Raw genomic sequence first — 20,006 nt, 5'->3', positions numbered from 1 at the left:
TGTGTGTGTGTGTGTGTGTGTGTGTGTGTGTGTGTGTATGATATCCATCTGAAAATGGATAATTTCATTTGGAAGAAATGAAAATATCAATTTTCATTTGGCAATAAAAAGGAATGAAGTACTAACCCATGTTACAATGTGTACACATGTTGAAACACTATTAAGTGAAATAAGAAGCCACCTATGGTGCAGTTCTATTTATGTAAAATGTCTAAAATGGGCAAATCTATTGATTCAGAAAGTAGATCAGCAGTTGAGTGTTAAAAAAGTGTGACTACTGGTAGGGAGGGATGACAGTTCTTTCTTTTTTTTTAACATTTTTTAGTTGTAGTTGGACACCATACCTTTATTTTATTTATTTTTATGTGGTGCTGAAGATTGAACCCAGTGTCCTGCATGTGCTAGGCAAGCGCTCTACCACTAAGCCACAACCCCAGCCCCGAGAGTTCTTTCAGAGGTGATAGAAATAACATAAAATTGTGGTGATTGTTTGTAAACAAATATGTGAATACACTAAAACCATTTTATGGTATACTCTAAATGGGCAAATGAAATGGTATATGAATTATATTTCAATAAGCTATTTAAAATAAAGACGTTAGGAAACTCTAAAGAGATTGTTAACTCTCAGCACCACCGATGGGGGATCTCAGCATCTTCAAGTTCTCCATTGATTAGATTCACCAGGAAAGAGTCTTCCACTCTCCCTGGAGAGTAAGATTCTTTCCCATAGTGTTCTGGGAGTTCTTAAAAATTTTTTCAAAGAAAGAAGAAATCCATGAATTAGAAATAAAAAAAAAATACAGTGTGGATAAACTAGGTCTTTCTGGCAGAATAATTGAAAACACCCTACAGAGATCAAAAGAAACTGACATTTTTGAGCCTCTAACATGGGTTAGGCACTTTCCATCCTCTAGTGTGTTAACAATTCCATCAGGTAATACAATATTAACATTCTAATTTTCATAGATGAGAAAAGTGAGGATCAAAGAGTAACACAGCTAAGAAGTGATCAAGCTCTAGTATCTGAATTCACTGCCGAACTCTATTCACCCACTATACATGCCTTTGTTTTGGTCAGCCTCAGTTCAGATTCTTTTCACCCTTCTTCTAGGAAAGAGCTCCACAGAAACAGTTCTTATTCATTAGTACAAGCCATGGCTCTCTGACTAAATATCACGAGAAGTAAAATTACAGTTATATGGCATGAAATTATTCCTTTCAGGAGGCAATGTATGTGGTGACCAGAAAGAACACTGGAAAAGGAAGTCTGAAAGACTTGCTTCCAGCTGCTGTGTGATTTTGAGTAACTAACTTAGTTTCTCTGAACCTCAGGCTCTTTATTTATCAAATTATATTATACTAAATGAGTGCTTCTTAAAATATAAAACAGAGATATTAAAGAATTGTAAAAATTGTAAAATATTATAGAAATGTAAACCATTATTATTAGAATTTTATAGAATAAAAATTTTGACAGGACAGTTATATACTAGTAGCTGAACCATCAGCAGAAATGATACCAAAATTAAAGGTTTCTCCCAATACTAGAATTTAATTTAATTCCATAAAAAACAAAAACACTAAGAAAAGCTATTATCCTTCTGGCTTCAGGGTATACATTTGCATCAACCTAATAACACATCCCTTAGAGAGAAAAAAGCATTCCCACTTTCACTTGCTAATTTAGAATACTTATGTTTATCCATTTGTTATGGACTCAATGCATCTCACTAAAATTCTTATTTGAAGCCTTAGCCTCCAAATGTAACCTTATTTGGAGATATAGGTCTTTAGAAAATAATCATTAAGGTTAGGTGACAGGAGAGTAGAGTAGGGTTCTGGTTCTGTAGATTAGTATACTTCCCTCTCTCTCTCTCCCCACCTCTCCCCTCCCTCTATGTCTCTTTCTCTTTGCCATTTGAGGATGTGGTCATCTCAGAGTAATAAAGAAAGCCCTCACAAAAAGTAATACTGCTGGACTTTGATCTAGGACTTCTAGCCTCCAGAATTATGAGAAAATAAATTTGTTATTTAACTCACCCCATCTACCGATATTTTGTTATGGTGGGGTGAGCACAGTAAGATATCATGTAATGGAATAAGACTGTCCTTTAAGTGGTAATCATAAAAATTAAATTTTGGCATATCTCCTTAATGCAATCAGTATAAAATTAAAAGCTAAGGGCCCTGGGACCCCAGGCGCTTCGCTCCCACAGCCTCTGCTCCCTTCCCGCTCAGCACCTGTCGCTCCCTCTGCACCTGTGGCGGTGGTCCCTTTGTGTCCCCACCCTCACCCTTGCCCGCCTGCCACGCTGGGCCTGTCGTGGTGTGTGTTGGGAATGCCGTGAAATAAACCCTTGCTTTTCACCAAAAAAAAAAAAAAAAAATTAAAAGCCAAAACTCTTTCATGAAATAATAAGGGAGGTTATTAACCTTGTTGTGAGAATCAAAGAGTAGATGATCAACAGTTCCATTCTTTTAAAAATAAAAAATTAACAAAAATGGCATAGTATTGGCATCAAAAGAGACATGATGATGAGTGGTACAGAAGATGCAGAGACAAACCCACATAAGTACAGTTATCTCATACTAGACAAAGGTGCTATAAACCTACATTGGAGAAAAGATAGCCTCTTCAACAAATGGTGCTGGGTAAACTAGAAATCCATATGTTGCAAAATGAAATTAAACAACAATCTCTCACCCTGCACAAAATTCAGCTCAAACTGGATCAAGGACCTAGGCATTAGACCCTAGAAGGAAAAGTAGGCCTGTATCTCTACTGTTGGCTTAGGAACCAAATTTCTGAATAAGACTTCTAAAGCACAAGAAGTAAAATCAAGAATCAATAAATGGAATGGTATCAAACTAAAAAGCTTCTTCACAGCAAAGGAAACAATTAAGAACATGAAGAGAGAGCCTAGAGAATAGGAGAAATTTTTGCCACCTGCACCTGAGACAGAGCATTAATCTCTAGGAAATATAAAGAACTCAAAAAACTTGAACACCAAAAAAACAAGTAACCTTATCAATAAATGGGAAAAGGAACTGAATAGACACTTCACAGAAGAAGAAATATGATCAGTCAACAAATATATGAAAAATGTTCATCATCTATAGCAATTGGAGAAATGCAAATTAAAACTACACTGAGAATGGCAATTATCAAGAATAAAAGAAACAATAAATGTTGGCAAGGATGTGAAGGGAAAAAGTACACTCATACATTGCTGATGGGACTGCAAATTGGTGCAAGCATTCTAGAAAGCAGTAATGGAGACTCCTCAGAAAACTTAGAATGGACCTACCATTTGACCCAGTTATCCGACTCCTCAGAATATACCCAAAAAACTTAAAATCAGCATATTTTAGTGTGCAGCCACATCAACAGCTAATTCACAATAGCTAAGCTATGGAACCAACCTAGGTGTCCTTCAACAGATGAATGGAATAAAGAAAATGTGATACACACACACACACAATGTAATATTACTCAGCCATAAAGAAGAATGACTTTTGCCAGTAAATGAATGAAAGAAACTGGAGACTATCATGCTATAAAATAAGCCAAACCCAAAAAACCAAAGGCTAAATGTTCTCTGATATCTGGATGCTAACAATAAGAGGGGATGGAAGAGTGAGAATAGAAGTTCACTGGATTAGATAAATGGGAATGAAAAAAGTAGGGGGATGAGAATAGGAAAGTAGTAGAATGAATCCAACGTAACTTTTCTATGTTCATATATGAATACACGACCAGTGTAATTGTACATCATGTACAACCTCAAGAATGGGAAGTTATACTCCATGTATATATAATATGTCTAAATAAAGTCTACTGTCATATGTAACCAAAAACAACAAATAAAAAATCTTAAAAAACAAAAACAATAAAATATTTAAATATACTAAAATATCTTTTTGCTGTTAGAAGATGATAATTAAATTCTTATATATTTGTGTTTACCAATGTAATCCTAGCACCTAGAACCTGCCTGATACATAACCAGTAATCTATAAACATGTTCAATGATGAGAAAAATGCACTGATAAAGCACAATTTTGTGACTCTTTTTAGTAATACACTGAGTCAATTCAGAATATTTTCTGAATTTCAGAAAACAGAACTATTTCTGACACACTGCCATAGCCCTTAGCCTAGGGCTGTGAACACAGCAGATATATTTTATTGGGTGAACAGAATCCCTTCCTTATCCATTTGCCTATTTAAATCCTGGCCTTCAAAGTGAAGCCCAAATTCTGCTTCTGAAAAGTCTTCACTGTTACTCTACCCTGAGTTCTAAGAAACTCATTACTATTCACCTTGTTTTCTAGGTCTAAAATCTAACAGACACACTTGGTTACCTTCATTCTCAAACAACTTGAATCCAAATCTGTCAATGAATCCTAGCATCTCTCACAAAAATATATTCAAATCTCACCATCTCCATCATCTAAACTCTACTCTAAGCCATCATCAACTCTCTCCTGAACTAAGGCAGTATCCTCCTACCTAATCTCCCTGCTTCCATTCTGGTTCTGTGAAGGGAAGGGGATTTCCCGCACCACTGCAAATTTGGATGTAAAAACAATCAAGGCTGCCTGGATGCTGACTTTTGCTTTCTCCCCCACCATCCTCCAAATAAAGTATAGTTTTACTGATGCCATTTGGTTAAAGAAGCAGGAAATAAATATTATATATAACCTTAAAGGGAAACACATAATTGTAAAGTAAGCTCCTATGAAATGGTGATAAAGGCCTCTACTATAAAAACACTGAAGTAAAACAAGAATGGAGAATCCCAGTGTCAGTGGTAGTTACAGGTCTACATCAGGAAATCTGTGCAGATATGCTGCATCTACTCTTATATAATTCTAATTTAGTATCTGGAAAATTTAAATTATATTGTAGGGCTGGGGCATGGATCAGTGAAAAAAAAAAAAAAATGCTTGCCTAGCATGTGCCAGGCCATGGATTCAGTTCCCAGCACCACAAAAAAAACAAACAAAAATAAATAAATGAATATCAGAAGATTCATCCATTTGATGAATATACTCTCTTCCCACCTAATTGATACCCAAACTGAAATGTTATGCTCTTCCTCAGTCTTTTATCTATGAAGCAGCTACAGTGATATTGTTTTTAAACATGAATTAGGTCACATTATTCATAACCCCAAATCCCACCAATGGCTTTCTATCTAAAATAAAATCCAAATCTACCCACCAGCACAGAAGACTGAGGAAGGAAGATTGAGAATTCAAAGCCAGTCTCAGCAAAAGTGAGGCTCTAAACAACTCAGTGAGACCCTGTCTCTAAATAAAATTTTTAAAAGGGCTGGGAATGTGGCTCAGTGGTCGAGTGCTCCTGAGTTCAATCCCTAGTACCAAAAACAAATTTAAATCTAAAGTCCTTATTAGATCCTTAATCATTTTGTTGGGCCCATGGTTACCTCTCCAACTTTATCTGCCACCAGTTCCTTAATGATTTTTCTCCAGCACCCACTGATCACACTCAATACACTTAAGATCTTACATATACTGCTCCCTCTGCTTGGAATGTTCTTCTGAGACCTTCATGTGGTTCACTCTGTGGTTCATTCAGGTCTCTTCTCAAATTTTACCTCAAAGAGCTATCTACAGGACCACCCTACCACACTAGTTTATTTTATTTATGCATATATTTTCTTATCAATTATTTGTTACCCTTCCCTCTGAGAACCCCACCAGAATGTAAATTCCTCTGCATTCTTTATTATTTCTCCAATAACTAGTCCATATTAGATAATCAATAAATGTTTTATATTATCATTTGTAAAAATTATCAGCCAATGAACCATGGAAATCCTTGCATTATCTTTTCCCCTATTTCTTATGATACACTCAAAGATTTTTTTCTTTTATGTAACTTTCCCCACTTGAGGGACAACAACCAGGTCTTAGACTTCTTTATATATTCAACAACCCAAGAATAAAAACTTATATTAGTTCTGGCTCCCCAAGAACATTAAAGTTCTTTATATATAGTAATTGTTTTTAGAATAACTCTCATGGTAAAAAGTGACTATGGTATTTCTGAAAAGATAACACACAACAGAGGTGGCATACTTACTTCTAGCATCTGTTTTATCTGATTCACTCAGACTTAAATCATCCTTGGCATCAGTGCTTCCCTCAACACCATGCCTTACAAAAAACTTTAGGTCATTTTCATCAATATCATACTCATCATCTATATCATATTTCTGCAGCCCCTCTAGTAGCTTCACTGCTGCCAAGTGGGCAAATCTGTAGAAAAGAATTAATAATTAACCAGTTGCACAATCTTCAAATTTAAATTACAGTTTGCTCTTAACTTAGGCAATTCTACTCTGAATGTTCTTCCATCAACCCACCCCCACTAGTCAAGAAGAATGTTTGTATTTGAAGGTCAGATTTAATATACATTCAATTATGTAGGAAACTAAAAACAGTTACTGGACACAAAAGACAAGTACTCATATTTAAAACAGATTCCATAAGTTTTCCTGGCAAAATCTCACTGGGAAAGGAGATTCACTATCAAAAGAATAATTTGGTAGGCCCCCAAATAGAACTACTTAACTCAGAGAGCACAAAACTATCCTAACTTCACTCCCTGTCTTTGCTGCCTTTTATTGGCCCAATTTAGATTGTAAAATTAGTTCTGGTTCCAGATTTAGTTCTACCCTCATTAATCTATCCTTCCTCGACCCAAAGCATTTGCATGGCTTAAATTTAATAGAAAAGTAATGAAAAAAAAAAAAGAAAAATAATGACCTTCCCATTGACATTTTCTGTTCTCTTCACTCTTTCTCATGTCTCTACAAAGCTTTCTGCAATATACTCTTGGTTTGGGAGCTTCTGTTGTTGTGATTAGATGTAATCTGCATATTTTTTTCCACAATTTTGCTAATTGGAATATTTAGTACTTTATCTTAAGACATGAAGAATTACTAAACACAAAATCTTTCCCCATATTTACATAACCATACACACGTACAAACATACATACATCATTATCTTTTATCAGATATTACAAACCATTTAAACACATAATAATATGGGTTAGGGGTGTAGCTCAGTGGTAGAACACTTGCCAAAGACACATGCATGAATCCATGAGTACTTGAGTACAATCCCTAGCACCACCAAAAAAAAAAAAAAAAAAAAAAAAAAAATTCTTAAATAACAGTAATAAAACTCACATAGAAAATTGTAAGGTTATCAGAATTCACTATATCTACTACTAGACCACTAATTTAACAACTATCATTTACTGAATGTTTATGTTAAATTCAAATTTATCTTTGTAATAACACTATTTTTCACACCTAGAATTTTAGTGTATAAATGAAAAATGTGAACCCAAAATTACAGATAACTCCAGATACAGCCATAGTACTCAATCACCTATGTGATATTCATATAAAAACTGATATATAGACCTAGATAAAATAGACAAAACAGAGTTCAGAAATAAGCCCACACATACATGAACAACTGATTGTGACTAAGGCAAAAGGCAGTGGAAAAAGGACACTGCACTTTTCAACAAACAGTGTCAAAACAAATGAATATGAGTATACGAAAAATAACTTAGGATATACTCATATCTTTTTTTTAAAAACCAACTTAAAATGAATCATAGACCTCAAAGTCCAAAATTATACAACTTCTAGAAGAAAATCTTTGACTTTGTACTAATCAAAGATTTCTTTAACACCAAAAACATAATCCACTAAAGGACAAATAAGTTAAAAAAAAAAAAAAAAACCTGCTCTTCAAAGATATTGCTGAGGTAATGAAAACACAAGTTACAAGTAGGGAAAAAATTCTGCAAAGCATATTATCTGAGAAAGAACTAACATCTAGATACATATGGAACCCTTAAAACTCAACAATAAGAAAATAATGCAATTTTTAAAAGTAGACAAGACCATCATTTTATACAACTAATACCAATAAAAAAAAAATGTGGGAGAAAAAAGTGGACAAAAGATCTGAAGAATCACTTTACCAAAATAAACAGATGGCAAATACATAATAAAAGGATTCTCAAAACCATTTTTCTTCAGAAAAATCAAATTTAAATGATAATGAGATACCACTATCATACCTATTTGAATTATGAAAATCAAAAATCTGACAATATCAAATGTTGGTGAGAATGTGAAATAACAGAAACTCTCATTCATTGCTGGTGGCAATGTAAATAGGTACTGTCATTTTAAAGCCATGTAGGCAATTTTTTAAATAAAGTTAAACACACATTTAGCATGTCACCCAGCAAGCCTACTGCTAGGTGTTTACCTAAGGGATTAAAAAGTTATACGGACACAAAAAAACAAGTATATTAATATTCATAGCAACTTTCTTCATAATCATCAACAAATGGATTACAGTTAAGATGTCCTTCAATGGGTGAAAAAACAATTGAACTACAGAATACTATGGAATTCTACATACAAGGAACACTCAACAGTAAGAAGAAAACAAACTATGAATCTACATAGCTGGGTTTCAAAATACTTATGCTGAGTGAAAGAAAACAGATATGAGTACAAGTTCAGTACCACATAACAACACTGATCATCAACAGACTGCCTATACTTTGGTGGTCTCATAGTATTAAACAGAGCAGAAACTTTTCTACCATCTAGTATTTTTCTGGGTACTCTTTTTCTAGGACCTTTTCTATGTTTATGTTGTGTTACAATTGCCTATGCTGTTCAATATAGTAACATGCTGCACAGGTTTTGTAGCCTTAATGTATAGTATAGTAAGCTATACCATCTTGGTTTATGTGATTTATCTCAGATTGTCTCCCCACCATTAAGCAACACTTGACTGTATACATATGATTCCATTTATATAAAATTTTATAAATGCAATTTTATCTATGGCGAAAGAAAGCAGATCAGTGTTTGCTTTAGGAAAGATACTTTGGCATTGGGAAAGAGATTATGAAGAGGCAAAAGAAGACTTTCAGAGGTGATGAGTATGTTTACTATCTCAATTATAGTGATGGTTTCATGGTGTCTACATATATAAAAATTCATTTTATACTCTACAATTATGTACATTTTATTATATGTCAGTTATGTCTTGATAAGCCTATTTTAAAAAAATAAAAATACACCTGGCACTGGGGTTGTGGCTCAGTGGTAGAGTGGTTGCCTTGCAAGTGTGAGGCACTGGGTTCTATCCTTAGCACCACATAAAAATAAATAAATAAAATAAAGGTACTAAAACTATTTTTAAAAATAAAAATAAAAAAATACACCTGAGTTGGCAATGATCCCAGGTACATGATACAATAAAACCATATTCCAAGGCATCAAAGAAACACCACAGATAAAATTTTTTTAAATGAGCACACACAAAAAAATCTGCAATTATTTGAGAATGACTGCACCCAAGCATCAGGTCAAGCATCACCTTCCACTGTTAGCCCATATTCACACTTTACATTCATGGAGTTCTGAACCACAAACATACATGATATTATCTTATAACTCCTCCTCCCTTGACCTCTATTTAAATTCTGTCCCCCTATAGTTTCCTTCATAACTCTTACCATCATATGTAATGATGTAAATGTCTCTCACATACATACATACATACACACACACACACATACACACACACACACACAAACACACACACACACACACACACAAAACTGACAAACAGGAAGGCTTGGGCCTTCCTTGGTTTTTCTCACAATATTAGGGATTGAACCTAAGTTATATCCCAGTCCTTTTTATTTATTTATTTTTTATTTTTGAGACAGGGTCTTGCTAAGTTTCCTAGGTTGCCTCAAACTTGCAATCCTCCTGCTTCATCCTTTTGGAGGATTTCATATGTTCTTACAGCACCTTTACACAGTATATAATATGGTACAATGATGATAATTAATAAGAACTTTTGTTTGAATATTTTCTCCCCACATTACTAATAGCTCCATGATGTCAGGGGTTGTTTTCTCATCTTTATAATCTGACTAACCATCTGGGTCATGGTAATAGACTAGTAGTAGAATGAAAGAATAATCAAATGAACAAATGAATGTGTCTAAATATTCCTTGAAGATCTTACCTGAATGAGCTGGTAGTGTTTAATAATAGGTGTTATATTTAATTCAATTATAAATCCTAAAATACATTTAAAACCCCTTGAATTTCCTTTTGTATTATTAATGTTAATTATTTCTTTTTATCACACTAGTACCACAATATATCTTAAAAGGTTACTACAGACACTTGGGCAGGACAATTCATTGTACACTACTATTCTGAACACTGCAGAATATTTAGCATTCCTAGATCTGAACCCATTAAAGATTAGTGAAGGTCATTCTAACAGTCACTGTGACAATCCTCCCCTTGATTTCTAAATACCCTCCTCCCAGGAAAGGAGACAAATGTTACTTTCCAGGTGAGAATCACAGTCTTAAAGAAAGGAACTAATACAAAGCAAATGTCAATTCAGCTTGAAAATTGTGATTTCATCTGCATTTGAATGAATCTTTGAATTTGATTTAATTCCATTAAATCCTCAGATGTTTCTAAATAAGAAGGTATAATTAAAACTTTAAAAACAAAAGAAAGGAACAAAGGAGATAGGGATCTATACCTCTTAGCCACATCACTGGGTGTCTCCCCTGCTTTGTTAGTAATATTACTGTCTGCTCCCACTTTAATTAACCACTGCAAACATTCTATGTGGCCTTGTCCAGCAGCTGTTTTAAAAATAAAATAAAATAAAAGGAAACAAACAAGAAATACAGAAAAAAGAGTTGTTATTAATAACAATTTCAAAAATTAGGGACAATCCTATTATATTTTTTGTTGTTGTTGTTTCATTGGTACTAGGAATTGGACCCAGGGGTGCTTAACCACTGAGCCATATCCCTGGCCTTTTTTAAAAATATTTTAATAGCGATAGGATCTCACTAAATTGTTTAGGGCCTTACTAAGTTGCTGTGGCTGACTTTGAATTTGTGATCCTCCTGTCTCAGCCTCCCAACACTCTGGGATTACAGGCGTGTGCCACAGCACCCAGCTAGAGTACTTTCTTAAGTACTGATCCTTGTAGTAACTAAGAAAAGAAGATTAAGCAAATGTTATTTGCTATGTTTCCTTTATTTATTTTTTATACACACATGTAATCAAATATATACTGTACTTAGTCTCCATACAGAGAATTTTACTTACAGACATAAAACATGAAGCTCAAAGATAGTTCTGTTGTTGTTGTTGTTTTGTGTGTGTGTGTAGGGGAGGTACAGGGATTGGATTTATGGGGCACTCCACAACTGAGCCACATCCCCATCCCTATTTTGTATTTTATTTAGAGACAGGGTCTCACTGAGTTGCTTAGCACTTTGCTTTTGCTGAGGCTGGCTCTGAACTTGAGATCCTCCTGCCTCAACCTTCTGAGACTGGGATTACAGGCTTGCACCATCACGCCTGGCTCAAAAATGTTATTTATTTAACATCACACAGCAAAGAATTAATGAATTTGAAGCCAGAATCCAGTTTTTTATAATCCTTACCCAAGTGCTTGTCACCTACGATAGAACTCCTACCCAATCTTGTATCACACCAGAATATGAGTACATGCCAACCACTGAGACCTATATAGATTTTTTAGAAATCTTACTCCATTATTTATATGTTATTCCTCCAACTCTCACAACTCACAATTAGTAACCTCTTAAACTATACTTAATATATGAACTGTTATCACCTTTGTCTAAATCTTGTCTTCAAAATATGTACTGTCTATATTAATTTTCATCTCCACAACTCTGCTCTTCCCACTCCAAAGCCCATCACCAAACTGTGTGTTCATTTAATTTCTACCCATTATTCTTGGTCCATTTAAAGGCTCAGGAAAGCTTTGGAAAATAAGCTTGATAAACCTGAATTTAAGTCTACTAAACAATGAGACTTGAGAATAGGACTGTAGTCTTCATCCCTAGAACACACCAAGTAGCTAGCACATATGCTCAATAAATGTCTATGGAGTTCATGAGTGAATTAATGCATGAAAAAAATGAATGCGATTCTCAGCTTTGCTCTTACTAACTACATAACCTGAGTCAAGGTAACTGACCTTTCTTAACCTCAGTTTCCTCATCCTTTACAGAGACGATGTTTTATTTATAAAGAAAGCATACTGCTATTTCATAAAATTACAATAAAGATTAAATATAATAAGAGCTTTGCATTCTATTAGGTGTCATATAAGCATCAGGTATCATTACCTGATATTATGGATACTTCTTCAATAATTTGATCCTTACCAAATTTTTCTGTCCCTCAACTCCTATTCCCAAATTCCTATCATGTGTATTTTAACAGCCAATTTTTTGCCACTAATTACACCCCGCCTTATTTAAAAATCTCAATTTTTTTTATGGGATAAGTCTGTAGCTCCTTAACAGAAAGGCCTGGCATTCTGTCTTCAGAAAGCAGACACATAGTTGGTGCTGAATATATAACTATTACCTTATAAAATTATTGGTACACATGGTACTTAGATTCTATACTTGGGGTGCATTATAGATCAAATAAAGTTTAACAAGCTAAAAACCTACCAATGGGAACATAATATATGATTTGGGGATATCCAAAAGTTATTTATGAAATAAAGTTCAATTTAAACACATGATTATATTAGCAAGTCTACTATCTTTTTTTCCTAAGAGCTTCACAAACATCACCTTCCATCACATCATGAAGAAACTTTTAACACAATACCAGAAACAAAACAGAATGGAAGTTTCAAGCATAATGGGTTCCAAGATTTGATTTTTGGCTAAAACCAAAAGGGGAGATGAACATAATTTCTAGAATCTCAACACCAAGTTGACAATTTGACAAAGTCTGATTAAAAAACAAAAGAACTCTAATCAACATTATAGAATTTCACATGGAAGGAAGGACAATAAAGTGGCAGAGTACCTTTGAAATATGTTCAAATCTAACTGTGTCCATTGATATTTCTATGGAAGTAAAAAAATTTTTACAGGTCTAAAGAACAAAATGCTGCTATAAAATTTTTCAAGAAATATATTTCCATTTTAGCACCACTTGACAGGCTCATTTTAAATACGTTAAGAAATTTGTCTAGCCATGCATTTCACATCTTCATTAACATTATAATGTCACAATAGAAATTTCATTGGAATGAACCTTACATGTGACAATGTGTAGGTTGTGTGGCATCATAAAAGGTTCAAAACACTTGAATTGAAAATCAGTCATTCTGATTTTCATAGCTTTTTTATATGAAAGCCATATATCGTAGACTTATACTGCTAAGACATAAAGAAGAATTTTCATATTTTTCATATGTTTCTGATGGATAATTACTTCAAATAGCATAACTCAGCTGCAATTGTTATCAGAACTAAAAATGAGGGGGAATATAATAGTTCACCTTTATGCATAGGAGTTGATCCAGTATCATCACGTTCATTAAAATTGATTGCTCCTTCTTCTACTAATTTCTTAAGCATTTCCAAATCACCCTTAAAGGCAGCCACATGACCTGGAAATGCTAATGCTGTCGAGAAAAAAATTCAACATTTAAGTAAACACATGAATTATTCTTTTCCCTTCCTTAAGCTGTCATATATTTCAGGTTCCAATATTATCTCAAATGTGAGGTTTTTATATTAGAATGAGTTCAGTTGATGTGTGGCGAGTAATAAAAAGAAAATTATAAAATAAGATTATTACCAGTTGTGCTACTCTTCCTCTCCTCCAGACTTCAAACTTGCCAAAAGTATTGAATCAGATATATTACTAGTCATATTCCCTTTCTCCCTCATCCCACCACAAAACACAAAAGGATGGTCATTTCAACTCTTTGCATGAAGACACAGGTCTCAAGGCCTACATGTGCATAGACCATTCCCTCTTCTGCTTGCATTAAAGTGAAGAATCCGAAATATCCTGAAAATGGATAAGAAGTATGTGTGGTCCTATGAATATATGTATATATACTCATACATATAAACACATGTATGTAAAAGTACCTAACCTGGTGCCTTGAACATAGATGCTTGATAAAATGTCTTGAATTATAAAACTATATATAGTGAACCCTTGCTAAATGCCAGACACAGTAGTAAGCACTTACAAGAATTAATAATAGACAAACACACATTTATGGCAACTGGGTTTTTTTTGTTTTGTTTTGTTTTGTTTTGGCAACTGGTTTTTGATAAAGGGGCTAAGACATTTCAATAAGTAAAAGGGAGTAAAGGAAAAGTAAATAGGTAAAGTCTTTCCAAAAAATAATGCTGGAACAACTGATTATGCATAGTTTAAAAAAACAAAGTGACACATTTCATTCTATATACAAAATTAAATTGAGGTCTAAATGAAAAAGTTAAAACAATAAAGATTTCAGAAAAAAATTAGGAAAATAGCAAATTGATCTTGGGACAGGCAAACATATCAAAATAGGACCACAAAACACTATCCCAAAAAATCAATAAATTGTACTTAGTCAAAACTTAATACATTTTCTCTTTGAAAAACACCATTTAGAAAACAAAAAGGCAAGATTTGAATGGGAAAATATTTGTAATTCATATACCTGACAAAGAAATTGCATCTAGAATATGCAAAGAACCCTGAACACTCAATAGTAAGCAAAAAAACAACTCAATTTGTGGTGGGGGTGGGAGGGTTAACCAGGCATTGAACTCTGGGGTACTCAACCACTAGGCCACATCCCCAGCCCTATTTTGTATTTTATTTAGAGATAGGGTCTGAGTTGCTTAGTGTCTCGCTTTTGCAGAGGCTGGCTTTGAACTTGAGATCCTCCTGCCTCAGCCTCCCAAGCTGCTGGGATTACAGCCATATGCCACCATACCCAGCCCAATTTTTTAAAATGGGCAAAAAAACTAAACAGATACTTCATAAAAGAAGATATACGATTAATCAACAAGCATAGGAAATATGTTCGTCCTTAGCTAAAAAAGAAATGTACTTTAAAACGATAATGCTACATATCCATTAGAATGACTAAAGCAGAACAGACTGCCCAAGTGCTGACAGAATGTGAAGAACATGAAATTTTCATATATTTTTGCTCAGAGATAAAAAATAGATATGACTACTTGGAAAATATTTTATGGCTTCTTAAACAATAAACATACACCTACCGTACATTCTACTCCTGGGTATTTACCAAAAGGAATGCAAATATGTGTCTACAATTCATGGCAATTATTAATTATACACCAAAACTGGAAACCATACAAAAGCTCATCAACAGGTAAATGGATAAACACAATGCAATACAATGGTAACCAAAAGGAATGACTTATTGGGTACAACAAGGATGAATCTCAAAATGACTTCACTGATACATAATAAAACTCTAGAAAATGTAACGTAATCCATAATGATAAAAAAGTAGACTAATGGTTCTATGGGGTCAGGATACAAAGAGGGATGAACTTGAAGAGGATATGTAAAAAAACCTTTGGGGTGATGGAAATGTTTGTACCTTTATGGTTGTGGTGAATTCATGAGTATATATTTATGTCAAAATTCATCAAAATGCATGCTTTAATGCAATTTAAGTAAATTATTCTCTAATAGGATTGATTTTTTTTAAAGGACACCATAATCAAAGTGAAAAAAATAAGCCACATGAGAGAAAATATCTGTAGCAGATAAAAATTAATACATGATTGGTTTCAAGACTATATAGAACTCAAAATTATTTAGAAAATAAAAAAGAATGAAATTTTTAAGAAAGGAGAAAAATATAGGTAGGCAATTAAGAAATTTTAATATATATTTTAATATGCATTATATAACTAAAATATAGTATCATAGAATGAAGTGATAAACCCAAAATAATAGTTCACTCTTGAGGAGGAAAAAAAAGGTAATGGTATTATGGAGAGAGAGCCAAGTAACTTCAACTTCCTAATATTTTCTTTTTAAATTTACTGATACAAATAGCACTCTTTATATTAATCTCTATACACTTTGTCAATAACTTTATGAAAAGATATTCAGCCTCATTAGTAATCAAGAAAATGCAAATCAAAACACAAATTAAACCTTTTCATACCCAATTGCTTGGTAAAAGTTGAAAGTCTAATAATAGATATATTGTGTTTCTCTACATCCTCGTCCCAAACTGCTGGTAATAGGGTAGATTTTAACCATTTTCATGAAGAAAGTAGTAATACTTTTTATATTGAAAATGGGCATATCCCACCAAGCAACTATTTACTAAGACTCTTCATAAAGGTAACAATTTACAAGGTACTTGGCTTTCCAACTTTTACCATGGCACCCTAGATCCATAAAAGCAGAACTCTAACTCTGAGTTTTCTGAAAAGATAAGAAAGACCTTAAGAAGATTCATCCAATGATCCCAGCATGCCATGCAAAGATTATCATTTCCTATGTAGGCTGTGTGTGAAAAATGTAGGGAAACACATCTCTAAGGAAACTTATAAACAAAACTAAGGAGACATATACAAAAATATAATAGTAAAAACTTTGTAAGCAACCTACATGGCAAATGGAGACTGAACATATCCATTAATATAATAATTTCAAAAACACAAGATTTTATGAAAAAATAGCATGGAAGGCTATGTACTTTTTATGCCATTTTTTAAAGGTTTTAAAAGAAATTTCAAAGACTGCTTGTTGTCCACCAAAATACTCTTCCTTCAGTAGCATTAGAGTTGCTGCTGAGATGAGACTTCCCAGCTAGGTAATGAAATATCCAGGCTTCCTTAAAAGCTATTTATGTAAATACAGACCACATGCTGTCTATAAAAGAAAAAAAAGCTATTTATGGCCATGTGACTAATTTTCCAACTTAGTGTTAGCAATCTCCAACTTGGAAATCAGTGTCATAGGCTTATATCATGTTCTCTTCCCCTCCCCTAACATCTCACCCCTGCTTGATTAGCAAAAACTAGAGGGAGTTTATAGCATAGTAGGCTCTGAATAACAGATATAACAGATTCACTCTTTAACGCAGGCTGTCAAATACAAGAAATAAACATATATCATTTAAGTAACTGTATTTTAGGATTTCTTTACTACAATAGTTTAGCCTCTTATTATAACAAATATACAAAATAATACTATATATTTTAATGATATAGTACACACACATAGATACATTCATAATTAAAATATAAAATCAGAGAATGGAATAATTAATCAACATAATACTTTACCCTGGAGGAAGAAGAAAAAATAATAGTATTACAGAGACAAGTTCAAGAGATTTCAAACTCTGTAATATTTTATTCTTAAATTCAGTAATAACAGTGTTCCTTATGTTATCTCAACATACTTTTGTCTAAACTATTTCATAATAAATATTCTGGATTAATGTTTGAAAAATGATATATCACAAATTTTAATGAAACATGTGCCTTGTAACTTCTTTTCTTTTCCCATTTGATTCTATTTATTATTACCATTATATTATAATAACATTTTCAGGTTAATTACTTACCTTCTTGATCTCCTAAATCATTTCCTTCATATTTAGCCCCCTGGATAAACTGTAAAATATTGTGTTTAAAAAACCTCTGGGCCAGGTCCACTACATTTTCTCCATTATCATTGAAGGCTTTTAAAGCTTGTGTTCCACTATTCATTCTGCTGAGTAGGAATTTAAAACAATGAAGGTGGCCTTCCATGGCTGCTAAGTGAACTATAAGTAAGAGGAAAAAGAACAATATAATTGTAAAATTGAAATTGAAGTAATTTGAAAAAAAGAAAGAAATAATATACAAGCTCTAATCCTCATAGGGAAATGACCATCTCTGCCTCATATGTCAGGGACTTTCCCAGAGAAAGGAGAACAGACCTTCTTTCCAGTCTTTATCTCTTTATGCAATAATCAGCCTTCTCTTCATGAAAAAGCAGTAGACCACCTGGTTGAACAGTTACACATATAGACAAGACTTTGTATTACATGCTGTGATGTACCCAGAATTTAGAAGAGGGATTTGCATGGAGTAGGTGCTCAATAAATATGTCAAATGAATTTTTTTTAGACATGATTTCACTTTGTTACCCAGGCTGGTCTTAATCTCCTGGGCTTAACTGATTCTCCTGCCTTGGCCTCATGAATAGCCGGGACTACAGGTGTGTACAATCATCCCAGCTCCAAGTTAATAATTTTTTTGAGAGGGTGGAACACAAGCAGTCTAGTCCCAAGGATGCAGTCTTAATCTCTACATTATACAATTAAAAATATATACTACTGGTTATAAAATAATTACAGATATTTAAAGAAACAAAAGTTAGGTTTTTAAAACTGAGACAGCAAAAGACTAATCAAAATAATCAGGCATATTTTGAATAAAACTAATCCCTACCTGCATTACACACAGAAAAGTCAGTTCTAGGTGAACTAGGGATCTAAATATGAAAAGTAAAATAATAAAATTTCTAGAAGATAATATAAACAAATATTTTCATGACCACAGAAGATTTTTTAACAGGATACAGAAAGCCCTGGCCATAAAGGAAGAGATTACTAACCTAGTTAACATTAAAATTTGGTTTGTGTTCTTCCCTCCTCCCACCCCAGTACTAGGGATTGACCCCAGAGACTGCACTCTACCACTGAGCTATATCCCCAGCCCTTTTTATTTTTTATTTTGAGACAGCGTCTCACTAAGTTGCCCAGGCTGGCCTCAAATTTATGATCCTCCTGCCTCAGCCTCCTGACTCACGGGGATTACAGGCACTTACCACCACACTTGGCCTAAAATTTTAAACTTCTACTCATCAAAAGATACCTTAAAAGGGCTGGGGATATAGTTCAGTTTGTAGAGTGCTTGCCTTACATGTACAAGGCCCTGGGTTCAATCCCCAGCACCACAAAAAAAGAAAAAAGAAAAAAAAAAAAGATACCTTAAAGAATAAAAAAGTGATTCAGTCCTTCAATCCACAATAATACAAAAAGAAAAAATGAAAAGGCAAGCCATACAGCAGAAAAGAGTTACATGAAAAGATACTTGCAATGTATGTAGCTGACAAATGGTTTATATCTGTATGGTATAAAGCACTTCTACATTTCAATAAGAAAAAGAAGATGCAACAAAAAATAAGCAAAAGAGTTGAACTAGTATTTCACAAAATAACAAAATAGCCGTCAAAAAATGATGTTGCATATTTTTTAAAATTTTTTTTGTTGTAGATGGACACCATATCTTTATTTTATTTGTTTTTCTGTTTGTTTGTTTGTTTGGGGTTGTTTTGTTTTTGTTTTTGTTTTTAATGTGGTGCCAGGGATCGAACCCAGCAAGCGCTCTACCATTGAGCCACAATCCCAGCCCATATTGAATATTTTTAGTCATCAGGAAAATATAAACTAAAGCCACACTGAAAGATTACTATACACCCATCAGAATGACTAAAACTAGGAAAACTAATAATATTAAGTATTAATGAGAGAATGGAACAACTGAAACTCTTAAACACGTCTAGTGTGGTATGTAAATTGGCACAATTAGTTTGGGAAAGCTAAAGAAGCCAGATATAAAAGAATACCTGTATACTGTTTGATAATATAGAGTTCAAAAAGTAAAAAGTAAAGAAAAAAGGGGGAGGAAGAAGGGAAATATTACTGGATGGTGGTAATATTCTGTTCTTGACCTGAATGACAGTTACAGAGAAGTGTTCATTTTGGAAAATACAATGAGTTGTGCATTTGAATTGGAAACTTTTATAGATGAGTGTTAGTTTAAATTTTTGTTTTTTAAAAAAGTGAGTGAAATAAAAAGTGAGTTTTTAAAATAATTTTTTAATTTGTTTTAATTATTTATACATGACAGGAGATCACATTTATGCACTTTGATATATCATACATAGGTGGGATATAATTTCTCATTTTTCTGTGTACATGTTGCAGAATCATATTGGTCATGTAGTCACATATATACATACAGTAATAAT

At 33.4% G+C, this 20,006-nt stretch overlaps 1 protein-coding gene across 1 annotated transcript in view; it reads right to left on the bottom strand.

Moving 5' to 3' along the window:
• Positions 1-20,006, bottom strand: part of Ankrd42 (ankyrin repeat domain 42) — a 94,344-nt gene that overhangs the window by 43,718 nt on the left and 30,620 nt on the right. The window contains exons 7-10 of the mRNA XM_078044942.1: positions 17,551-17,751; positions 13,474-13,599; positions 10,660-10,765; positions 6,116-6,291 (exon numbers count right to left, since the gene is read on the bottom strand). Of these exons, the coding sequence (XP_077901068.1) occupies positions 6,116-6,291; positions 10,660-10,765; positions 13,474-13,599; positions 17,551-17,751 (609 nt within the window). The remainder of the gene's footprint in view (positions 1-6,115; positions 6,292-10,659; positions 10,766-13,473; positions 13,600-17,550; positions 17,752-20,006) is intronic.

The sequence above is a fragment of the Ictidomys tridecemlineatus genome, chromosome 4, assembly GCF_052094955.1.
Source record: "Ictidomys tridecemlineatus isolate mIctTri1 chromosome 4, mIctTri1.hap1, whole genome shotgun sequence".
NCBI lineage: Eukaryota > Metazoa > Chordata > Mammalia > Rodentia > Sciuridae > Ictidomys > Ictidomys tridecemlineatus.
The sequence above is the reverse complement of the archived record's forward strand: the minus strand, read 5'-3'. Positions and strand labels throughout refer to the sequence as shown.